Source organism: Electrona antarctica (genome assembly GCF_951216825.1).
Source record: "Electrona antarctica genome assembly, chromosome: 9".
NCBI classification, from domain to species: domain Eukaryota; kingdom Metazoa; phylum Chordata; class Actinopteri; order Myctophiformes; family Myctophidae; genus Electrona; species Electrona antarctica.
The window spans coordinates 7,143,759-7,169,881 of record NC_136790.1 but is presented as its reverse complement, the minus strand read 5'-3'; the positions used below and the strand labels follow the sequence as shown (position 1 = coordinate 7,169,881).

Below are 26,123 nucleotides of genomic sequence, written 5' to 3'. Positions count from 1 at the left end.
GGAGTAGAACCCGAGTAGAACCGCTGCTCCTTCGCCTGGAAAGGAGCCAGCTTAGGTGGTTCGGGCATCTGGTTAGGATGCCTCTCGGGCGTCTACCTAGGGAGGTCCTTGACGCATGTCCCACTGGGAGGAGACCCCTGGGCAGACCAAGGCGCAGTTGGAGGAAACACATCGACTCCCTGACCTTGGAACGTCTCGGAATCCCCCAGGAGGAAGTCACTAATGTTGCTCTGGAGAGGGAAGTCATGGAGCACTCTGGTGGAGCTGTTGCCCCCGCGACCCGATACGGATAAGCGGTTGAGAACCCAGTGTGGTAGCAGTAACCATGGTAACGGGGACATACCCGGGCAGAGAGGAGAATAATAATAAAAACAGAGAGGATTTACTGTACGGCAGGACGGCATGTGCCTGAGACAGCAGACCTATTTATGGAAGGTGTGTGTGTGTGTGTGTGTGTGTGTGTGTGTGTGTGTGTGTGTGTGTGTGTGTGTGTGTGTGTGTGTGTGTGTGTGTGTGTGTGTGTGTGTGTGTGTGTGTGTGCTTGTGCTTGTGTGCGTGTGCGTGTGCGTGCTTGCGCGCTCTTGCAGGTTATGTAAGCTGCACAGCTCCCCCGGGGTAATGCGTGCCGTTCTGGCCCAGGGCCCCACGCCCCTCCCTCCCTCCCTCTCCCCCGTTCCCTCTGCCTCGACTTCATCACTCATCAACCCCCCCCCCCCCTCCCCCGACGGAGCTACGTGAGCAGAGAGAGAGACAGAGAGAGACAGACTCTTAGAGTATATATGAATAGAGACGGCACCCGAGTTCTCCTCCCATCCACTTGCATTAAGTTGCTCAAAAGCGCATGAGGCGATTTCACTGTGCATTCTGGGTAGGAACAGAGTGCATTCTGGGATGGATTGGGCCCAAACACATGAACGCGCTGCCGCTGACTATCATTGCAGGCATTCAGCGTTCACGTGTCATCGTGAACGTGCACAATGATAGTCAACGGACCAGCGCGTTCATGTGTTTGGGCCCACGCTGCAATATCAAATTCGGCCACTATGTCCATTTCGCCTCAGGGTTTCATCCGGGTGCCGTCTCTATTCATATATACTCTAAGGACAGACTACACTACAATATTCATTCTACCCCACGCTAACCCCCAAGGGTGGGCATGCAGCTAACCCCCAAGGGTTAGCGTGTTGTACTAGCTCTGCTGCATGCTCGCCCTGTGGTGGGGAAGGGTTAGCGTGTTGTGCTAGCTCTGCTGTGGGGTGAAGGGTTAGCGTGTTGCACTAGCTCTGCTGCATGCCCACCCTGTGGGGGGGAACTGGGGAAGGGTTAGCGTGTTGCGCTAGCTCTGCTGTGGGGTGAAGGGTTAGCGTGTTGCACTAGCTCTGCTGCATGCCCACCCTGTGGGGGGGAAGGGTTAGCGTGTTGCGCTAGCTCTGCTGTGGGGTGAAGGGTTAGCGTGTTGCACTAGCTCTGCTGCATGCCCACCCTGTGGGGGGGAAGGGTTAGCGTGTTGCGCTAGCTCTGCTGTGGGGTGAAGGGTTAGCGTGTTGCACTAGCTCTGCTGCATGCCCACCCTGTGGGGGGGAAGGGTTAGCGTGTTGCACTAGCTCTGCTGCATGCCCGCCCTTTGGGGGGGAAGGGTTAGCGTGTTGCACTAGCTCTGCGGCATGTCCGCCCTTAGAGTATATATATAATAGAGATGTCACCGAGAGGAAACCCTGAGCCGAAATAGACATAGTGGCCGAATTTGGTATTGGAGCTCGAGCCAGCGCTGGGCCGTTGACTATCATTGGGGCAATGACAAGTGAACGCTATGTTTCATACGTGAATGCGCGCAAATGGCGCAATGATAGTCAACGGCCAGCGCATCCATGTGTTTGGCCCAATCCATCCCAGAATGCACTCTGTTCCTACCCGGAAGGAGGAGTGAAGCGTGTTGCACTAGCTCCGCTACAGGGGGAAGGGTTAGCGTGTTGCACTAGCTCTGCTGTGGGGGAAAGGGTTAGTGTGTTGCACTAGCTCAGCTGCATGCCCGCCCTGTGGGGGGGAAGGGTTAACGTGTTGCGAGTGAAAGGTTTACATTATGCAGGCACAACTCGGGCAGCACACTTACTTTCCAGCTCAGGGCTCAGGCAGCTGTTTTAGGACCCATGAATAGCAGATCTGCATGTTCACAACACACAACAGTGCAACGCGACGTGAGCCTTGTAGACTATAGTGTCTGTTTGCTACGCATCACCACAATATAATACATCAAATACATAGAAATAGTCATGAAGGATCATAAGTAACAGTAGAACAGTAGAATATCTGTACGATGACACTATAGTATTACAGTATACACTACAGTATACACTATACACTATAGAATGCTATGTCTACACAATATGCTATCTACATTTCATTATGTGTGGAGTTTGCCTGTTCTCCCTGTGTCCCCTAGGGTAGGTACCCTAAAAAAAAGTATGAGGTCACTCCGTTTCTCTCCCCAGGTTGACAGAGGGAGTGTAGCGCCCAGGATTATTTATTGACAATGCATGGATGAAAAAATTTGATAAGTTTAGCCTTTGCATTTGCCTGCAAGGTCATTGAGTGCTACGGACTAAGATCTGAAGAGGTGGGTTTTCAGACTTTTTCAGACAGAAGGGTGAAGAGTTTGGCACCTGTGGGGGTGGCGGTGGCTCAGGGGTAGAGTGGCTGGATGAGCAAGACTCTGAACCCCTAATTGCTCCCGATGTGCTGGTTGGTGCCTTGCAGTGGCGTGCACACTGCACAGACATTTAGAGGGGCAGGTGCTCAAGTTAAAAAAGGGCACCTTGTGCAGCGCGTGGAACCGGCCGGTTGCCTTAATCCATTTTGGGCGGGAACCCCTTTTGGTGTTAGCATTATGTTATGCTTTAGTTAGCTATTGAAAAATAGCAGATCTACAAGCTCATAGCGCGCCACCGAGTGGCGCGCTATGAACTTGTAGGTCTGCTATTTTTGAAAAGGGCACATTGCCAAAAGGGCAGGGGGTGCTCTAGCACCCCCTAGTGTCTATCTGTGCACGCCACTGATGGTTTCTGCCGACATCAGTGTATGTGAATGTTGCTATATAAAGGCACCATTTACCATTTACTCTCCTCTCCTCTCCCCTTCGTCCAGCGTTCGTTTTTCTGTCGCCTCACGGAGGACAAGAAGTCTGAGAAGTTCTTCAGGGTGTTCTACGATCGCATGAAGCTGGCCCAGCTGGAGATCAAAGCCACGGTGACGGTCAACACCTCCGACCTGGGAAACAGGAAGAGAGACGCCGAGACGCCCGACAAGGACCTGCCCGTCCGCAAGAAAGGTCAGTACGAAACCTTGTATCTCCAGACAAGGACCTGCCCGTCCGCCATAAAGGGGTCAGTGTCTGTGAAACCTTTTATCTCCATATTTTAAGGACATAGTGCCGTGAGTTTTTTCACCCCTAATATATGATCACCAGATACTTTGATTATGCTAGGATGAAGATTATTATTATTATTTCAGTTTTTTTCAAAAAAGTGTACAGAAAGTGTTAAAATGATGTTTTCTTATGTGGCCACACCCACCAGTTTATTAAGTAATGTATACAGACAGTAATAAATGTCTCTGTCCTCTCCAGCCAGGGACAGTAATACATGTCTCTGTCCTCTCCAGCCAGGGACAGTAATACATGTCTCTGTCCTCTCCAGCCAGGGACAGTAATACATGTCTCTGTCCTCTCCAGCCAGGGACAGTAATACATGTCTCTGTCCTCTCCAGCCAGGGACAGTAATACATGTCTCTGTCCTCTCCAGCCAGGGACAGTAATAAATGTCTCTGTCCTCTCCAGCCAGGGACAGTAATACATGTCTCTGTCCTCTCCAGCCAGGGACAGTAATACATGTCTCTGTCCTCTCCAGCCAGGGACAGTAATACATGTCTCTGTCCTCTCCAGCCAGGGACAGTAATACATGTCTCTGTCCTCTCCAGCCAGGGACAGCGGGGGTCTAGTCGTCACAGAGGACGCCAGGGAGCAGCTCCTGGAGGCATCCCAGGCCACCAGGAAGGCCTTCTCGTCGTACCGTCGCACCGAGGCCCTGGCGGACCCCGAGGAGCACGACGTGGGCGGGGGGACGCCCTGCGGGGGGGCGGGGGGAGTAGGGGGAGGGGGGGCCCTGGGGGGAGCGGGCCCTGGGGGAGGCGGGACCGGGGGCGGGGACAAGGGGGACGACGGGGAGATGAGTGTCGTTATCGTCATCATGCAGCCAATCCTGCGCTTCCTGCAGCTGCTCTGTGAGAACCACAACCGAGACTTACAGGTAGGTGGCACTGTCTGTCTGTCTGTCTGTCTGTCTGTCTGTCTGTCTGTCTGTCTGTCTGTGCCTGCCTGCCTGCCTGCCTGCCTGCCTGGCGACTAGTTGCATTGGTGCGGTTTTGAGCCTGAAGGACATCATTTCCTGTCCCTCTCTTCCCCGTCCTGTCCAGAACTTCCTGCGGTGTCAGAACAACAAGAACAACTACAACCTGGTGTGCGAGACACTGCAGTTCCTGGACTGCATCTGCGGATCCACCACCGGAGGTCTGGGTCTGCTGGGACTCTACATCAACCAGAAGAACGTGGCGCTCATCAACCAGACGGTGGAGAGCCTCACCGAGTACTGCCAGGGGCCCTGTCACGAAAACCAGGTACTGCAGTATACTGAGTACTGCTGAGTACTGCATAGTACTACAGAGTACTGCCAGGGGCCCCTGTCACTAGAACCAGGTACCTTGGTGGAGTCGGGGGGAAGGGAACGTCACTTCAGTTGGGTTATTCCAGCCAGGGCGAAGATACCATGCATGTAGTTCTCATACAGAACTACATTATGATGTCACGGTGTAGTTCTCTTACAGAACTACAATATGATGTCAGGATGTAGTTCTCTTACATAACTACATTATGATGTCAGAATGTAGTTATCTTACAGAGCTACAATATTATGGCAGGATCTAGTTCTCTTACAAAACTACATTAAGAGGTAATATAAGGATGTAGTTCACCACAATGGAAGACTATCACTTCCGGGTTATTCGGCCGCGTAACGCTTCTCCTTCTCTGCTTATATCGTTCATTCTGTTGGCACTGGCCTCACGTTACCACCTGACAGGAGGGATTGTGATAATGTAGTTATCTTCCAGAACTGTATTATGACTGTATAAGGATGTTTTTTTCTCTTCTTCCAGAACTGCATCGCCACACATGAGTCCAACGGCATCGACATCATCATCGCTCTGATCCTGAACGACATCAATCCTCTGGGAAAGAAGAGGATGGACCTGGTGTTGGAGCTGAAGGTGAGTTCTTCATGTTTGTCTAAACCTGAACAACATGAGGCCCAAATACCTGGTGATGGAGCTGAATGTGAGTTAGAGGACGGACCTGGTGATGGAGCTGAAGGTGAGTTAGAGGATGGACATGGTGATGGAGCTGAATGTGAGTTAGAGGATGGACCTGGTGATGGAGCTGAAGGTGAGTTAGAGGATGGACCTGGTGATGGAACTGAAGGTGAGTTAGAGGATGGACCTGGTGATGGAGCTCAAGGTGAGTTAGAGGATGGACCTGGTGATGGAGCTGAAGGTGAGTTAGAGGATGGACCTGGTGATGGAGCTCAAGGTGAGTTAGAGGATGGACACCTGGTGATGGAGCTCAAGGTGAGTTAGAGGATGGACCTGGTGATGGAGCTCAAGGTGAGTTGGAGGACGGACCTGGTGATGGAGCTCAAGGTGAGTTGGAGGATGGACCTGGTGATGGAGCTCAAGGTGAGTTAGAGGATGGACCTGGTGATGGAGCTCAAGGTGAGTTGGAGGATGGACCTGGTGATGGAGCTGAATGTGAGTTAGAGGATGGACCTGGTGATGGAGCTCAAGGTGAGTTGGAGGACGGACCTGGTGATGGAGCTCAAGGTGAGTTAGAGGATGGACCTGGTGATGGAGCTCAAGGTGAGTTGGAGGACGGACCTGGTGATGGAGCTCAAGGTGAGTTAGAGGATGGACCTGGTGATGGAGCTCAAGGTGAGTTAGAGGATGGACCTGGTGATGGAGCTCAAGGTGAGTTAGAGGATGGACCTGGTGATGGAGCTCAAGGTGAGTTGGAGGACGGACCTGGTGATGGAGCTGAAGGTGAGTTAGAGGATGGACCTGGTGATGGAGCTGAATGTGAGTTAGAGGATGGACCTGGTGATGGAGCTCAAGGTGAGTTAGAGGATGGACCTGGTGATGGAGCTGAAGGTGAGTTAGAGGATGGACCTGGTGATGGAGCTCAAGGTGAGTTAGAGGATGGACCTGGTGATGGAGCTGAAGGTGAGTTAGAGGATGGACCTGGTGATGGAGCTGAAGGTGAGTTAGAGGATGGACCTGGTGATGGAGCTCAAGGTGAGTTAGAGGATGGACCTGGTGATGGAGCTCAAGGTGAGTTAGAGGATGGACCTGGTGATGGAGCTCAAGGTGAGTTAGAGGATGGACCTGGTGATGGAGCTGAAGGTGAGTTAGAGGATGGACCTGGTGATGGAGCTCAAGGTGAGTAGGTTGAGACCACCTTAGACAAACTGGATACATCATCTCATTCTCATCATTACTTCCACGACAGGAGTCTGTCTTTTTGTGACTTTTTGTGTCTGTCTGTCTGTCTGTCTGTCTGTCTGTCTGTCTGTCTGTCTGTCTGTCTGTCTGTCTGTCTGTCTGTCTGTCTGTCTGTCTGTCTGTCTGTCTGTCTGTCTGTCTGTCTGTCTGCCAGAATAACGCCTCCAAGCTTCTCCTGGCCATCATGGAGAGTCGTCACGACAGTGAGAACGCTGAGAGGATCCTCTACAACATGAGACCCAAAGAGCTGGTGAGATGTTCCTCTACTGTTCCTCTAACCCTGTACAACATGAGACCCAAAGAGCTGGTGAGATGTTCCTCTACTGTTCCTCTAACCCTGTACAACATGAGACCCAAAGAGCTGCTGAGATGTTCCTCTACTGTTCCTCTAACCCTGTACAACATGAGACCCAAAGAGCTGCTGAGATGGTCTTACATGTCCCTCTGCCTTCAGTGTAATCTGTTGTTTTTTCTAAGGTTGTATCCCATGATTGTGTAACAGTATATGTGAAGAGCTCGTTTTGGATAAAAACTCAGTTTGGATGAAAAAAAAAAAAGAAAAAAAAAACGTTGACAGGCTCGCAGTCAAATCTGGTCACAGATATTCAAAGAATATTTGAATCCAGAATTTCGTACTGGCAGCACTACTTGGTAGTCATGGCTGCCAGTTCCCACCTGATGTTGTGTGGGACTTCTGATTGGTCCAGACCGTACTGAATAACTACTACCTTGCACAGCGTCTTAAGACTAGGACTCAAGTCTAAGATGAACAGCTCATCAGATAGAGTGTGATCTCCTTTCCTTCCTCCAAAGAGGATGATACGATCTCCCACAATGCAACAGCACATATTACACATTGGACATGGTATTTTCCCCTTGGGATCAACCTTCCTCCAGGAGAAGGTCTCTGGGGTGAATTTCCACATATCATTAAAGGTCGGGTTATACTTACAGCCACCAAAAACGTACAGCTCTCCATTGTAGGTAAAGGCTGAATGCCAACATCGTCCTTCTGGTAGAAGCTGTGCAGAAGGTGTTTTCACTTCCAGCCAGAGGTTGTTCTCTGTGTCAAACACTCTGATCATGTTGTAGTGGCCCATCTGGTCCCCATAGCCCCCAAATACAAACATCTTTGACCTGATGATGGTGGCTGAGTGACGTTCTGAACCAGGTGGTGAAGTTCCCCTGGTGTTAATTAAAGACCAGATCATTGTGCTGGTGTCCAACTTGTACATGCCATTAGTGTGACCAGTCAGCTTGGTGTATCCTCCATGGATAAACATGACCTTCTCCAACACACAGGCTGAGTGGTCCCTCCTCCCCTCTGGAACAGTCCCAGAAACCCTGGGTTTGAACCATCTGTGGGTGTCGACATCAAATCCATGAAGCACATTGTAGTACTTCCTGTTCTTTTTCCCTCCCCAGACGAAGACTGTACCTTCTACCAGAACAACCGTGTGTCCCACATGGCGTTGGGAGAAGTTGACAACAGCGACGACTGGAAGAGGCCTATCAGTCGTTGCTGGTGTCAACTTCTCCCAGCGCAAAGACAATGTGTTGAAGACATGCACCTGAGTCTGACCCATGTCAAAATCACAGGGTCTTCCAAAGTAATAAACCTTTTGCCCAACTGAAACAGCAGCATAAGCTGCTGTTTCACCTGGTCCTCCATTTAGGTGGACTGTCCAGCAGGACAAACTGGACATTGTCGAGTCTTGCTCTGTAAACGTCTAGAGAGTCCGTTGGTCACAAACGTTTTGGCGAAATCCACAAAGCCAATGAGTCGGTCGATGTTGGCCGATCGGGGAAGCCGGTGGCGTTCGGCTAATATAGCAGATTGAACGTCAGCTCCACCTCAGCCCAGTCAGTCTGGCCCACAGTGCTGACAGAGTATCTCCAGGTGGAAGTGTCTTCAAGCAGGCAGGATTCGTTGGGAAAAAGTCGCTAAATGACGTCGAGTTCACTTGAAGATTCATTTTTAAAGGCCCCGGTGGTCGTGATGACGACATGGTTATGTCGTTGCATGATGATGTCACTACCCCGGATTACCCAATGGCGTCACTGCAACTGACTGCATTCAATTACCTGCCCTGGCAGAGACGTGTGCTCAGGATAAACACAATAGTGAAACCAACTATATTAGTTGAAGTTTATGGCTTTAATTTAGGTTCACTTTCTTTTCATTTGATCAGTAGATTAGTCTGCAACTTCTTACCACGCATCCGAGGAAAATACGCACCACGTGGAGTAACCCAGTGGCCATGGACGAGGGGAGGTTGGTGCCAGGGACCTGTTGGGCTCTGACACCAGCTGTTTGTTTGGGACCTCCTTGCACATTTATTTTTCCAAGCTGATTGGATGGTGAAGTCAGCTGATGGGGGGTTATTCCAATTTGGTCATCTAGATGGAATTGGAGCAGTGGGTGGGTTGAAGATGTCTGCATGGATTGGTAGATGGGGAGAGTCTTTGACCTTTGACCTGGCAAATGGGGAGAGTCTTTGACCTTTTGAAGCATCCTTTGAGTAACTGCTGCCTGCCGGATGTGTGGGAGCGGCTATGTTTGATAAGACAGGGAGCCAGGGGGAGGGGCTATGTCTGATAAGACAGGAAGCCAGGGGGAGGGGCTATGTCTGATAAGACAGGAAGCCAGGGGGAGGGGCTATGTCTGATAAGACAGGAAGCCAGGGGGAGGGGCTATGTCTGATAAGACAGGAAGCCAGGGGGAGGGGCTATGTCTGATAAGACAGGGAGCCAGGGGGAGGGGCTATGTCTGATAAGACAGGAAGCCAGGGGGAGGGGCTATAGGAAGCCAGGGGGAGGGGCTATGTCTGATAAGACAGGGAGCCAGGTGGAGGGGCTATGTCTGATAAGACAGGGAGCCAGGGGGAGGGGCTATGTCTTATAAGACAGGGAGCCAGGGGGAGGGGCTATGTCTGATAAGACAGGGAGCCAGGGGGAGGGGCTATGTCTTATAAGACAGGGAGCCAGGGGGAGGGGCTATGTCTGATAAGACAGGAAGCCAGGGGGAGGGGCTATGTCTGATAAGACAGGAAGCCAGGGGGAGGGGCTATGTCTGATAAGACAGGAAGCCAGGGGGAGGGGCTATGTCTGATAAGACAGGAAGCCAGGGGGAGGGGCTATGTCTGATAAGACAGGGAGCCAGGGGGAGGGGCTTTGTCTGATAAGACAGGAAGCCAGGGGGAGGGGCTATGTCTGATAAGACAGGAAGCCAGGGGGAGGGGCTATGTCTGATAAGACAGGAAGCCAGGGGGAGGGGCTATGTCTGATAAGACAGGAAGCCAGGGGGAGGGGCTATGTCTGATAAGACAGGAGGAGGGGCTATGTCTGATAAGACAGGAAGCCAGGGGGAGGGGCTATGTTTGATAAGACAGGAAGCCAGGGGGAGGGGCTATGTCTGATAAGACAGGGAGCCAGGGGGAGGGGCTATGTCTGATAAGACAGGGAGCCAGGGGGAGGGGCTATGTTTGATAAGACAGGGAGCCAGGGGGAGGGGCTATGTTTGATAAGACAGGGAGCCAGGGGGAGGGGCTACGTTTGATAAGACAGGGAGCCAGGGGGAGTGGTGTTGAGCGAAAAGTCTTGGTTATGGTTCTCATGGTGGTATTGAGCTGGATGTCCACTTGGTGTGTGTGTGTGTGTGTGTGTGTGTGTGTGTGTGTGTGGGATGACCTGGACCAGACAGGGGCACGATATTCTGCTTCAGAGTTTGACAGGGCCAGTGCTGAGGTGTCAGTGTGACAGTGCTGAGGTGTCAGTGTGACAGTGCTGAGGTGTCAGTGTGACAGGGCCAGTGCTGAGGTGTCAGTGTGACAGGGCCAGTGCTGAGGTGTCTTGCTCTGACATTTATTTCAGACATGCTCTATTGTAACCCTAGTGTTTTTTCCACCTGGTGCCAATTGCCTAAGCTGTAATCCTGGGCGCTACTCTCCCTCTGCCAAACTGGGGAGAGCTCCGAACTGAGCTCATGCTTCCTTCAATGCATGAGTGAGCAGGCTGCTTCTTATCACCTGACAGGGGGGGGATGGGTTACCCGGTAGGACGTAGCACGTGGAAGGAACGTGTTACTCCGACCAGTTCCTTTCCCCTCCATCAGGTTGACCAGGGGGAGGCATGTTTTTTGTGATGGTACCTACCCTATGGGACACGGGGAGAACATGCAAACTCCACACGCTGTTGTTCTCTGCTATATAAATATGATATGCTGTGCGTGTGTGCATGTGTGCGTGCGTGCGTGCGTGCGTGTACGGGCAGGTGGAGGTGATAAAGAAGGCGTATCTTCAGGGGGAGGTGGAGTTTGAGGAGGAAGAGGAGGAGGAGGATGATGAGGATGAAGAGGAACATGACGCCGCTTCCCCCCGAAACGTGGGACACAATATCTACATCCTGGCTCACCAGGTATGGGAAATCAGCCGCCAACTACATCTGCCAGACATAGTAGGCTTCCCTCACTTTGAGTGGCACCGAACGTGGAAGCCACAGGTGTCTTTCTGACAGAAATACCATCTGATTTACGCATTTCTGACAGAAATAGCAGTCTGGTATCTGCCTTTCTGACAGAATTACCAGTCTGATTAATGCATTTATTTTCTACAGTATGATAAATAGCGATGTATGTCGGACATTATTTTAACAGTAACCCTAACCCAACCCTAACCTAACCTCTCAGGGACGTATGTCGGACTCCGTCGCGGTCTAAAACTTAACTTTATCTGCAAAAAACATTGTTTGCGGTTGGCACAAAAATAGTGGCGTAAGCAGGCCTGGAATTTCATCCTTTTAGGGGCAAGGCCACTTGGCCTTTAGTGTGGTCAACTTTTTGAGGGCACAAGGCCAAGTGCCAGGGCATGAAGGCCATCAATTAAAAAATGATTTTCCGATGAGCATTGGTTCAGAACAGTGCTTCTTAAATAAATAATCACAGCTTTAAATAACAAAATATAAGTAGCTACTGTAAAATATTGTAAACATGTTTTGGGGACCCAGTCCAGAGATGAAAATCATAATGAAATGGCCTAGGACCCTGTCAGGCTCACCCTAGGTTAATTAATGTAAATTTAATTTGGGGGTCCTTGAAATTTAAATGGCTGAGGATCATTGGGTTAAACTGTGAGTTAATTCACATAAAATACAATGACAGCCTACATAACTTTTGAATAAGGGCTTGGTTTAGAAAAGCCTATATTTTGTGCTAAACTAATATATTGAATAGCATGGCATTGTAGAGAGGTTAGTGACAGATAAGATAATTTATCCATTGTGGGGCTGCACCGCTGCAGGACTGAGGACTCTGCAGTAAGTCAACACAAAGTGAAAGTGCAGCTTCAAATCAGTTTTTTGTTCTTACCTGGAGACAGTGTGTGCTGTGCACAGGGGAACAATTGTTTCATTATAGCCATGGTGTCTTTCTGTCGCTATCCATAATGCGACGCAAAAGTACATTTATGTTTGTTTTGGTGGGCTAGATAGATTCGGTAGATCATCTCTCCTCCTCCTTGTATGGACAGCCACGTTGTTTCGCATTAGACAAAAATAAATCAGCTGGACCATGTCCGACCAGCGACCAACGTTAATGCATGTGACGTAGGACCGCCACACTGTCGCAACTGTAGAAAACATTATTTTGTTTTGAGTGATAGTTGCAGTTTGACCGGATAGCTAGATTAGCTACACTAGTAGGCAGCGTGTGGGCTAAATGCCCTCTGTTTACTCTGTCAGTGTGTGTATGTGTGGCGCGGAGGAGGAGGCGTGCAGGTGTGTGTGTGTGTGTGTGTGTGTGTGTGTGTGTGTGTGTGTGCGCGCGTCATGACGACCAGCGGCAGCAAGTCAACACAAAGTGAAAGTGCAGCTTCAAATCAGTTTGTTCTTACCTGGAGACAGTGTGTGCTGTGCACAGGGGAACAATTGTTTAATTATATCCATGGTGTCTTTCTGTCGCTATCCATAATGCGACGCAAAAGTACATTTATGTTTGTTTTGGTGGGCTAGATAGATTCGGTAGATCATCTCTCCTCCTCCTTGTATGGACAGCCACGCTGTTTCGCATTAGACAAAAATAAATCAGCTGGACCATGTCCGACCAGCGACCAACGTTAATGCATGTGACGTAGGACCGCCACACTGTCGCAACTGTAGAAAACATTATTTTGTTTTGAGTGATAGTTGCAGTTTGACCGGATAGCTAGATTAGCTACACTAGTAGGCAGCGTGTGGGCTAAATGCCCTCTGTTTACTCTGTCAGTGCGTGTATGTGTGGCACGGAGGAGGAGGCGTGCGGGTGTGTGTGTGTGTGTGTGTGTGTGTGTGTGTGCGCGCGTCATGACGTCCAGCGGCAGCGGGGGTAGTTATTAAGGCAAAGTACCGCAAAAGAATCAAACCACTTTGCAAATGGCAACACAACTACAACACAGATTTGTTCTGCGCGGGACGTGAGGGGAACATTGGTTACCGTAATGACTGGAAAATTGCGCAGAGGAAAAACGGTAAAATGAACTTCTGTGGGTGCCGGTCGGGGCACCACGGCCACTGTGGCCGTATGGGCATATACTTTTTGAAATTCCTGCCCTGGGCGTAAGCATGATTCCAACCCGGGGTGTGGAATGCAAGTGTATTTATTGACTAGCGAGCCGTGCTACCGAGCTGGCTGCCATTCCCAACTCAGGTAAAAATAAATAAAGCCCCGCCCAGTAGGGGAGGGGTAGGGCATATTACTGGCAGAAGCTGTCGGGGGCTGATTTCACCCTATGATTCACTGACTTTAACAGTGAATCATAGGTTAGACAATAGCGCCACCTAGTGTAAAAACAACATTAAAAAAAGAAAGAAAACTGTTGGTCCAGAATTCTCCTTTATCTGATTTACCACGATACCACCATCTGGTGTCTGAAAAGTGTACTCCAGCAGCGCCAGCCAGTCATTTAATACGACGAGACTCTTAGTTTGAAAGCCCTTTTTCTCGGAAACCGAGACCCAGGAAGTGAATTATCGCTATGTAACAGGTGCCGCGATTGTTACCCCAAACATAGATTTTGTATCCGGGGATCATATCGTTTAGACTAGAGAAATGAGGTGCTAATCAAGCCTGTTTTGAGCCAAAAAGAAGAATCCGAGATACAAGTGCATTCCCATAGACAGCATAAGCCAGCGGAATGGGTTTTCTTTTGCTCTTTTTTTCGCACCGCAACCGCAGTGTTAAAGGGATATTTCACTTGTTCTTATGTGAACACCACAGAAATGTATTTTTAATAATTATTTTTGATTTTTAGAGCGGTGCCAGATTAGGTTATTTTCCAAAAGAATTATTAAAAAATAAATGAAAACATAAAATGAAAAAAAAAACACGCCCCCCTCATGTATTAGAAGGACAATATCAGTCAACAGAAAAAAAGGTTGGGTGTTTTTGATGAATCTATCATGGTTAAAAGTGGAGTTTGAAGTTATAATTGGTTTGTAAATATCTAAATATTGAATGGAGCAAATTAAAAACTGGTCTGGGGTGTTCACATAAGCCTGAGTAGACGATAAAATGACCAAACGTTTTTTTGAAAGTGAAATATCCCATAAGAGCACGTACAGAACACAGCATTTGGACCAGGAGGCGTCAAAAGGCGATCTCGGTGCCGAGTGAGCTAAGTGTTCCCATGTTGTTTAACATGTTCCTGGTCATGTGATCCCACAGTTGGCGCGTCACAACAAGGACCTGTCGGTGATGTTAAGACCAGGAGGAACGCCTGGAGGAACGCCTGGAGGAACATCTGGAGACGGAGACGAAGCCCTGGAGTTCTACGCCAAGCACACTGCCCAGATAGAGGTCAGGAGGTCAAACACACTGCCCAGATAGTGGTCAGAGGTCAAACACACTGCCCAGATTGAGGTCAGATGGTCTTGCCTGGCAGGGAAGGTGTTGAAGTCATCTGGAAAGTGGGTGTTGTACGTTGGGTTCGCTGTGTGCTCCCCCTGTAGTCTGTTATGGCTTGAAGCCCCTGCCATAGGTGCCTCGGGTTGTTGGTGATGGGTTTTGACTCCATGCGTTGACCGTTTGATGGCCGCTCTGAGAGCATAGCGTGAGTTGCTGTATTCCTCCACTGAGCTTGTTTTATGGGCTACAGCTCGTGTGGGGAGAGCTGCCTCCACCTGTTGTTGCTCCCCTATGAGTGTGTGTTTGTCCTCTGGCTGGTTTATTTCCCTGAAGAAGACCTCATAGGTCGAAACGTTGGATTCTTGTCAATAAATACACAGCATCGTGGCTACGAGTGTGCTGCCTTTTTCTTATTTTTTCTTATTTTTCCCTTTTTCGAGAGCTGCACGTATGACACTGTTTATCCATGGCTTCTGGTTTGTTTCTATTCCTGACTGGAACAACAGCTTCTGTACAGCTTCTGAGATAGTTGGTTTCTGCCCGACAGCGATGATATGAAAATGTTTGTTTCAGAACCACAGGCCGCACATTGGGAATAAATCCCCGCTGCAGGAGCTAATATGATGTGAACGTGTTTTCACTTTAGATTGTGCGTCAGGACCGCACCATGGAGGAGATCGTGTTCCCCGTCCCAAACATCTGCGAGTTCCTCACCTCGGAGTCCCAGCTGAGGATCTACTACACCACGGAGCGGGACGAGCAGGGCAGCAAGATAAACGACTTCTTCCTGAGAGCCGAGGACCTCTTCAACGAGATGAACTGGCAGAAGAAACTCAGAGGTATACATACAGAATCCAGCTATCATTGAAGTGTATGAGCGAGGCCATCTTGCATTGCCTGTTTATCGAGCGTGTGTGTGTGTGTGTGTGTGTGTGTGTGTGTGTGTGTGTGTGCGTGTGCGTGTGCGTGTGTGTGTGTGTGTGTGTGTGTGTGTGTGTGTGTGTGTGTGTGTGTGTGTGTGTGTGTGCGTGCGTGCGCTCCCCAGCCCAGCCTGTGTTGTATTGGTGCAGTAGGAACATGTCAGTGTGGAGTAACGTGTCATTCAACCTGGCTGTCCTGATGAACCTTCTGGTATGCTTCTTCTACCCTCTGGAGGGCGTGCACGCAGGTACGCACAAATCACACACACGCACATACGCACGCATGCACGTGACGCACGCACACACACACACTCTATTAGCTCAACGGTAAGAATGTTGCGCAGGAAACCACCGGTTCAAATCCTGGGTATAGGTGTTCTGTGGTTCATTGATGTTTCATTGTAACGTAGACAGCACTAGAATTTCATTTTATGTAGTCATAGCACTTTATAGTATATATGTATAGTTGTGATGATCGGGGATCATATCATTATTATGAGTATTTTATTGTTGTGAGATATTATGAATATGTATGGGCATATTTATATTTACCAGAGTTCTCACATTGTTATCGGCTACACAGTACCAGGGTGGGGGGAGTGGTTGCCTGTGTTTTCCCTAAACCTCCGCAGGTGGACTAATTGATGATTGACACCTAGAGAAGCTGGCCCCGTCTGTCAGGGAGTGATCGGCCCTGACTGGCTGTCGGTCTAGAGTGCGAGTGCTCCTGATCATGGCTCTCCCTACTCACCTATACTATATCAGTCAGTCTGTTCCTGGAAGGCGGTGGGGAGACAGGTCGGAATCCTCTCTCTCCCAGCCGCCACACTGACTGTGGACTTTTGTGCAAAGCCAAACGTTATTCCTTAGTTTATTCCCTTCGGAAAGGAATACGTTTTCTTTCAGTTGTAGTGTTAATTTATGTCTGTTTGCTAGGTATATTTTCTTTTGAGTTCGATCTATATATTCTGTAAAACGTTCTATTCCATTATTTAATTAATCCTTATGTAAATAAATATTAGCATTTTGAAGCTGGTTTCCTGTCGATCCATTAAATGTTACACTTAATTACCCCTAGACACATTGGGTTGTAACAATAGTATGTATAGTTTATATGTATAGTTTCATTATATAGATATTCCACTGTTACGTTCTTAGCTTACGCATGTTTTATGATAACTACTTTTTTATGTATGTGATGTATATGCCATGCTTTCTGTTCTTGCTTATTGTAAATCGCTCTGGATTAAGAGCGTCTGCTAAATGCCTAAATTGTAAATTGTAAATTGTAACTATTGTTAAGGAAATTATGAGGTCCCATCATTGGCACTCAGCTCCGACCATAAACGGAGATGTTGTATGACCACCTGTTATTATCTGTCCATGTCCTGTTGTATTTGAATAAAACACCTGTCACTGACTGTCAATTTGGGGGTGTGTGGTTGGGAAATAAAGGGGAGGGAAAGGGACAACTTGGGGAGGAACGGGGTGATGCTTCACTCTTGACTAAGCAAGCAGGAAACAACATGCTATTCTCATCCAAGCTAAGATGAGAGAGCACACCACTAGCAACACCTTTGTTGACAATGGTCTTCGTGAGCATGGGAATGCAGCTGTCAGATTGACAGCTGCATTGGTAGTCTCCTTTTTGCTCTGACAGGAATAGTTACCCCAATGTGTATTTGCTGACATGGTGTTTTACAGTAGGATGGAAAAATGAGATGTATATATCTATTTGGCAATAGTAACACCTTGGCTGCCTGGCTTGGAAACTGATTCAGCTGTCAGGTGACAGCTGTCGGTCAGTCCGAATGCGTATTTGTGATAGTCCATCCTATTTGACTGAAATGAAATACAATTATAGTTCTTATTGAATAGTAGAATTGGCATTCTAAAACTGCCATTACAATCCACCGCTTTATATATGAAAATTGATACCTTATTAATTTACATGGCCCAGGAGATTTTTAGAATGACAAATATTGATGATTAAAACTGTATGGCTAGATTCATGTTTGATGACAGTGGTCAGATAAAGAAGGTTTCGCTATTAAGAAATTTAAAAATTACTGGACACATCTAGAATCAAGAAAAAAACACATCTATAGTTAAATTAGGAGATAGTGAACACATCTAGTTAAATTTAGGAAGATAGGCACATCTAGAAGATCTTGTAGATCTGCTAATTTTCGAAAAGGTAGTTATTCTTCGCTCCGTTTCCAATACTATTTGTTGGTAAAGTGTAATTCCACACTACACGTACCTATAATAGTTTAGTTAAGAACAAAATTAACTGAAATGATTAAACTTACAATTAGGGTAGGATTTACATTCAAATGGAAAGAATTAAAATGGATTCTATTAGGATAGAATGTAAACACTTCAACAATAAAATAATTGAATATGGCCACGTTTAGTTCACCTCTCAGGCTGTTTTCACACCCGAAAATAAATAAATAAATAAACTGACCGTGACCAAATCCTGCAGTTTAGGCTCTCTGCTACTTTTAACTCAGTTACCCACAAACACACAAATACCTTTCCTCCCCCCCCCCATTCTGCCAGCTGGACAGAGAAAGAGAGAGAAAGGAAGCTGTAAATCAGACATTTGTTTTTTCCAATATCGAATTAATTCAAATTAAACTGTTGCTAATGTGAACAAGGTGAGGTTTTCTCTGTCTAAATATTATCTCCATTCGTTCAACATTTTCTGTATTATATTACTTATTTCATATTTATACCAGTGACTTTCTGATAAGGGACGTTCAACCCGAAACTGCTTTATATCATGTATTACTATACTGATAAAGGACGTTCAACCTTGAAGAGAAAGGAACTATTTAACTTTCGTAAGCTCACTAGATTCGATTTTTTGCAGATCTCACCCCGAAAATAAATCCTTTCTCTCTGTTTTCTATACTAAAGGCCTAGTGCGTTAAATAAATATTGACAGGAGATAAAATAATATTAGACGTTTAACCTTGTTAAACCATCATAAATGATTGATTTCACACTATTGATTTTAACACCTTGAAACACTCACTTTTGAATAATTACTTAGATCCATATTAATTTATTTGCAAAACTATAAATGTATTCCTTTTAACTAACCCACACATAGGCTGTACCAATGACCCCTCCCCCTCTTGCCATTTTGGGGACGGGGTTTTAAATGAGGAGTTCCTTTAGTACAGTATATGTGCGTGGAAATGAATTCCAATATCTTATCATCCTATTTTAGGATTTTCTAACATTGTTGTTCTTGCCTACACTTTTACAAATTTTAGATTGGAGTCTAGTTAGATTAAAATTTAGATTAGATTTTTAGTAGTTTATCAAAACTTTTGTAGTTCACTACTTGCACATGTAAGACTAAATAGATTAAATCACATAGGGTAAATTACAAACTAAAGATCTAGTTATTTTCAATTGTATTTACCCTTTCGTAGTTTGTTTTCTTTAGCCAAAATTGATTTGCTGGCCCGTCGTTGCTGTGCGGCGTAATACAGCAGCATGGTTCAGTGGACACCAACGTTTCATATGACCTGTCTGGCCGCAGTAATAGCACAAGTCGTTGACAGGACTGGTGTTGGCTGCGCTGGCTTCATCCTCTCCCATGTGGCGTGCGTGGTTTAGTTGCCGTCTTCTTCTGTCCTTCCTTTCCTGGAGTACAGCATCAACCCTGGCTCGGGTTTGTACTTGTCCTCTCACTGGTCGGCTGTGGTATGGTCCTGGGTTGCCAGGCTGGTTACGCCAGGCTTCCCACGGCGGTGGGTGTTGTCTTGGTCTTGGGGTAGGCTTGCTGATGTGGTCTAGCTGGAAGCCGCTCAGTTGATTGGTCATTTCTTTTCCTCTGTGTTTGGTCATTTGAAAGTCTGGTTCTGGCTGGTCTCTGTTGTGGTTGCGGTCGGCATAATAGTTGTTGTTTGGTAGGGACACGTGGAGTTGTGTGTCTCTTCTTTGGTCTGCGCTGGCTTCATCGTTGTAGTTGGTTGTTTCGGCGTAGTTGGCTTGGTCCGGGTGGTTGGTTGTGTTGGCGTGTAGTAGTAACGCCGCAGTTTGAAGTTCTTGTTCCAAGAGTGTCACTCGTGACTCTGCCTGGTCCATTAGCTCTTTCTGGTCCTCCAGTTGGAGTCGAAGTATCGCCTCCCTTTGCTGTGCGTCGCTCATTTCTTGTCGAAGTTTCTTTCGGCTCTGCTTTGCCCCCATCTTTAAAATCGTCGGGTTTTTTTCCAAGTACTCATCTATGGTGAAGACGAAATATCGGCCCTGCGTCACTGCGTCATTTGTTAGTGACCCGTCTGGCCAACGCTGATGCCATTTTTCTGAAATACCCTGCTCACACCGCGTCATTTGTTAAGGAAATTATGAGGTCCCATCATTGGCACTCAGCAGAGGGAGGTGAAGGCATGACACAGCACAAGGAGTCCGGCATATGGTCAGCATCGTTCTTTATTCGTTCCAATCATCTCAGTACAGCAGAATCGTAGCATCGTTGCTCATCGTCGTACAGTCAAGAGTGAAGCATCACCCCGTTCCTCTCCCAAGTTGTCCCTTTCCCTCCCCTTTATTTCCCAACCACACACCCCCAAATTGACAGTCAGTGACAGGTGTTTTATTCAGATACAACAGGACATGGACAGATAATAACAGGTGGTCATACAACATCTCCGTTTATGGTCGGAGTTAAGCAAGCAGGAAACAACATGCTATTCTCATCCAAGCTAAGATGAGAGAGCACACCACTAGCAACACCTTTGTTGACAATGGTCTTCGTGAGCATGGGAATGCAGCTGTCAGATTGACAGCTGCATTGGTAGTCTCCTTTTTGCTCTGACAGGAATAGTTACCCCAATGTGTATTTGCTGACATGGTGTTTTACAGTAGGATGGAAAAATGAGATGTATATATCTATTTGGCAATAGTAACACCTTGGCTGCCTGGCTTGGAAACTGATTCAGCTGTCAGGTGACAGCTGTCGGTCAGTCCGAATGCGTATTTGTGATAGTCCATCCTATTTGACTGAAATGAAATACAATTATAGTTCTTATTGAATAGTAGAATTGGCATTCTAAAACTGCCATTACACTATGATAACATCTCTTAGAATAATTTAATTGTAACTACGATAACATCTCTTACAATAATTTAATTTTAACTACGATAACATCTCTTAGAATAATTTGATTTTAACTACGATAACATCTCTTAGAATAATTTAATTGTAACTACGATAACATCTCTTAGAATAATTTAATTGTAACTACGATAACATCTCTTAGAATAATTTAATTTTAACTACGATAACATCTCTTAGAATAATTTAATTTTAACTACGATAACATCTCTTAGAATAATTAGATTTTAACTACGATAACATCTCTTAGAATAATTTCATTGTAACTTATCTTATGTATTATATAAATGTATTTCTCAGAATTATATTATTGTAACATCTCTTACTCAAGAGGCCAAACCCCTGTTGCTTCAGACTACAGTGAGTAGACACTGCCGTGCGCTGCCGTGCGCTGCCGTGCGCGGCGACAGACCTAGAGTTTATTTAAAGTGGTCGGGGTCGGCGAAAGGTCGAGTCGTACATGCAGGAAACAGGAAGTACAAATAGGAAGTTCTGAGGCTTCACGACTGAGGGCCGTGCACACGCACGCACGCACGCACGCACGCACGCACGCACGCACGCACGCACGCACGCACGCACGCACGCACGCAAATTATAATATCACTGCGTGTATATTAGTCTTGTGCCTCTCAGTGTTTGATTTTGTTCTGCAATGTCCGCCCATATTTTAATACTGGGTTGGTTATAGCCTGGTTCCAGACGAATCTGGACCATCACCATTTCTGCCGTGAAGTCCTCCCACAATTGAGAGGGGCCTGCCTGGGGCAATATGGCTGGTTATGCGAGGCTATAGTTTCTATAGGGGAAATGTCCCTTTAACCTTGATACACACACACACTTTAATCACACAAACACACACACACACACACACACACACACACACACACACACACACACACACACACACACACACACACACACACACACACACACACACACACACACACCTATAGCTCTCTCTCTCCCTCTCTCTCTCTCTTTATCTCTCGAACAGAGGGCAGAACTGGGTCAGTATGTCCTCACTGCAACCCATGACTGACTGTGCCCCGCCCACACCCACACACACCCACACTCACACACACACACTCTGTACACACACACACACACACACACACACACACACACACACACACACACTCTGTACACACACACAGTACATACTGTACACGTGCACAGAGCATGTCATCAGGATCTCAGCGAAGCGTGCGGACAGAGTGTACTATAGGAGCACACACACACTCACACACACACACACACACACACACACACACACACACACACACACACACACACATACAAAGTGTGTATTACAGTTATGTAAGTGCCGCCTGTTTGAGTTCAAAGTATTGGCTTGCTCGAGGGGTGGGGATCGGGAGGGGGGGGGGGGGAGGGCTCCAAAACGGTGGCTCGGGACACATGTGTTGTGGAACCGTCATGTGTTAATATTACCAGTAAGACGCCCTGAGGCCCTAAAGGGCGAGGTCGCGTGCACGCATCCGCCTGGGTGACGGCAGACTGGGTGAGAGCTGGTGGGGGTCAGATCAACATGTGGAATGAATTCTGTACTGGCCATATATGGAATGCGTCTTCAGTGTACAGGGTTTGATGAGGTCAGATCAACATGTGGAATGTCAGAACAGGTCAACTCCATATATGGATATCTAAGGGTGGCAGGGGGGCAGTGTCTTGAGTGTACAGGGTTTGATGAGGTCAGATCAACATATGGAATGTCAGAACAGGTTAGTTCCTATATGGAGATCTAAGGGTAGCAGCGGGGGCAGTGTCTTGAGTGTACAGGGTTTGATGAGGGCTCAGGTAGGGCCGGGCCTTAATTTTCAGGCCTGTTGAGAACTATAGTGTTCGCCGGCTGCCGGGCACGGCTGCACAAATAACCTTGGGGCAGGCCCATCTAGGGTTTGAATGGACAGGTATCAGTCAAAAGGGAGACATCGAAGAGGATGGATCGCATGGTCGCATTTACTATGATATGATCCCTGATTTACTATCATCCCTTAGGATGTCGTAGTGATGTCACGAGATTTGCATGGGAACAATATATGGGGGCTTTCTCCATGTATGGGGATTGTGAGTGACGTGACGTGACGTGACGTGACGTGACGTGACGTGACGTGACGTGACGTGACGTGACGTGACGTGACAAAAACGCAAGGTTTCATAGTTAATTGCGACCTTTGGTCGCAATTAATCTTCAGGGTTGTTGGACCCTCACCTGTACTTGCTGCTGTGGTTTGTTGTGGTCATCGTGTTGTATTGTTATTAATAATATTATGAATCATTCTGTAGGTATGTTGGATCCTCACATATCGTTACTTCTGTGGTTTGGTGTGGTCATCGCTGTGGTCATCGTGGTGGTGATGCCTCAGCCGCTGGGCGTCAGGACGCTGGTCATCGTCACCATCCTCAGACTCATCTTCTCCGTCGGCCTGGAGCCCACCCTGTTCCTCCTGGGAGCCTTCAACGTAGGTTAACTTCTCAGTGTGTCTTCCTAAGAGCCTTCTAACGTAGGTTAACTTTTCTGTGGGTCTTCCTACTGAGAGAATCAGATCCTCCGGTCTTGGTGCTGAGCCAAACTGTTAAACAGATAACATAGACAAAAATAGGGTCTCGCAACTCACTTTGTATGCTCCAGTCAATTTGTATTCACGAACACAGCAGGCAGGACATACGACTAGGAATATATCGTTTATCCCGACGATTATCGCCCTGACAATATTAATTAAAAGAAAATATTTTTGGTGGACTAGTAAATTATGGTGTGTGTGATATGAAATGTGAACTTTAATCATATTCCATCATATTCAAGTGCTTTTGGAGAGAAATGTGAGACAGACTCCATGCATTCACTTTCAGTAGTAGAAGCCTGCAGAGGGGTCTGTGTCTGTGCCCAGGTGATGGTCATTGATGCTCATTAATACATCAAGGAAGGCAATTATGTTTCTGCACTCTCAAATAGGTCTACATCTAAGATGCCATCAAAGAAACTTTTTTTTTTTTTACATGTTAACTCGAGCTAGGTTCTAAACAAGAAAGCATGTTTACAGTTGTTGCACAGAAATTAAGTAATTTTACATGAAAAGTAGTGCTACTTTTGCAATGTAGTTAAATAAAAATTGTGAAAAAAGCTCGGGGGGAAGATAAATCATAAAAAAAAGATGTTTCAGGGATTTATCTGGGAAATAAATTGGTGTTTAAAATGTAAAATGTAAAATTGTGAAAAATCGTATCGTGAACCTCATATCGCGATACGTATCACGACCGTATCGTATTAACTTCTCAGTATGTCTTCCTAAGAGGTTCTAACGTAGGTTCACTTCTCAGCTTCCTAAGAGCTTCTAACATAGGTTAACGTATCTGTGTATCTTCCTAAGAGCTTCTAACATAGGTTAAAGTCTCAGTGTGTCTTCCTAAGAGCTTTCAACATTAGTTATCTTCTCAGTGTGTTTTCCTACGAGCTTCGACCGTGAGTTTACGACCCTGCTGTCACGTATTGTGGCTCTTTTGCGCAGGAACCTCTTATCTCCAAAGTAGCAGCTCCACAATTTGCTACTGTTAAATTGGAATCCTGAAAAGAAACAGTTGTGGACATATGAGGTTTCCACCTGACAGATTATATTATCTCTGTCAAGAGAGAGAGAGACACACACACACACACACACACACACACACACACACACACACACACACACACACACACACACACACACACACACACACACACATACACACACACACACACGGATGTCCTCATTTCTTCCAAACAGTGCTCTGCTGTTCCTCCCCTCACTCTATCCTTACATACCCTCCTCTCTTCTCCTCTCCTCTCCTCTCCTCACCCCCACCTCTCTTCTCCGCACCTCTCCTCCGCTCTCCTCTCCTCACCCCACCTCTCCTCTCCTCTTCTCACCCCAGGGCTGGACTGGGGGAAAAAAATAAAAGGTGTTTTTTTTATCATGGTGGCCCCCTACGGTCGCAGCCCACCGGGAATATGCCCGGTACGTCCTGTGGCCAGCCCTGCCTGCCTCACCCCCACCTCTCCTCTCCTCACCCCCACCTCTCCTCTCCTCACCCCACCTCTCCTCTCCTCACCCCACCTCTCCTCTCCTCAACCAACCTCTCCTCTCGTGTCCTCTCCTAAACTCAGTGTGTCGTGCCAAGCTGTACGGTCCTGTACGCTACTGTGCTGTACATTATGTCCTCTGCACCTCAGCCAACCACACACACACACACACACACACACACACACACACACACACACACACACACACACACACACACACACACACACACACACACACACACACACACACACACACACACACACACACACACACACACACACACAGAGACAGACTGTACAACCACAGAGGCACATGTTAGCCTCATATGACTCCTCGGTGATCCTCAAAACAAATCATATCTGGCCGCGGAGCATTTAGCTGAATATAGCAGATCCTTAAAGGGGAAAACCACCCATTTTCAACATTGTACTATGTCATTAATATACCTTAGAGTGGGATGTTCTGAAGCCAAAATAATTTAAAAAAAGTCCCCCCATTCTGTGTTTGGAGCTGGAGGTCTGAAAAAAAATCACACCCGTGTGAACTGAGTGGTGCAAGGTCTTATATAGCCTGATCAGCTGTGGTCTGACGTAATGTCAGTGACCACTGACCATAGTAACCATGCTCATTTTTTTGGTACGAACAAACAAACACGGGTACACGGGTACAAAGCCAGTTGTTGGAGTGGTTTGCACCACTAAAAAAAAAAGCCAGTTGTTGGAGTGGTTTGCACCACTCAAAAATCATTAACATGGTGAATCACATCTTGATGACTGCCCCTTTAAGGGAGTTCCAGGGGGTCCCCAGCTAAATGATAGTTTGGAACCAAATGGACCATTACACTCTCAGAGTTAAATTAACAATGATTTTACAACATAAATCGGGGTCCCAGAGATTAAATGCCATTAAATGGGGGACCGTAGCCTAATTCAGGTCAAACAGGTGGCCCTTGAAATGAAAATGGCTGAAAATCATTGCTAGAGCTGTAAAAATATTCTCTTATGGGGGTCCTTGGTATATATTTTCAAATGGGGGTCCGTGGGCTAATGAGTGTCAATTTGGGGGTCCTTGACGTGGAAGAGTTTGGGAACCACTGCTATACAGAGCCAAGACCAGGATTACTGCATTTTTTTCTCACAGAAAGGCCCTCTCGCCAACCCCACCTATAGGGTAAGGGTACGCTGATATATCTCTCTCTCTCTCTCTCTCTCTCTCTCTCTCTCTCTCTCTCTCTCTCTCTCTCTCTCTCTCTCTCTCTCCCCCCCAGGTGTGCAATAAGACCATCTTCCTGATGAGTTTCGTGGGGAACAGAGGGACGTTCACGCGAGGCTACAAGGCCATGGTTCTGGACGTGGAGTTCCTCTACCACCTGCTCTACCTCGTTATCTGCAGCCTGGGCGTGTTCGTGCACGTCTTCTTCTACAGCCTGCTGGTGAGAGCACACACACACACACACACACACACACACACACACACACACACACACACACACACACACACACACACACACA

At 47.2% G+C, this 26,123-nt stretch overlaps 1 protein-coding gene across 1 annotated transcript in view; it reads left to right on the top strand.

Annotated features, from left to right (window-relative positions):
* Positions 1-26,123, top strand: part of LOC306929291 (inositol 1,4,5-trisphosphate-gated calcium channel ITPR1-like) — a 136,614-nt gene that overhangs the window by 90,559 nt on the left and 19,932 nt on the right. The window contains exons 42-52 of the mRNA XM_079509733.1: positions 3,142-3,325; positions 3,973-4,301; positions 4,468-4,668; positions 5,206-5,316; positions 6,755-6,850; positions 10,873-11,016; positions 14,297-14,428; positions 15,123-15,315; positions 15,522-15,644; positions 22,838-23,013; positions 25,880-26,044. Coding sequence (XP_079365859.1) covers positions 3,142-3,325; positions 3,973-4,301; positions 4,468-4,668; positions 5,206-5,316; positions 6,755-6,850; positions 10,873-11,016; positions 14,297-14,428; positions 15,123-15,315; positions 15,522-15,644; positions 22,838-23,013; positions 25,880-26,044 — 1,854 coding nt within the window. The remainder of the gene's footprint in view (positions 1-3,141; positions 3,326-3,972; positions 4,302-4,467; positions 4,669-5,205; positions 5,317-6,754; positions 6,851-10,872; positions 11,017-14,296; positions 14,429-15,122; positions 15,316-15,521; positions 15,645-22,837; positions 23,014-25,879; positions 26,045-26,123) is intronic.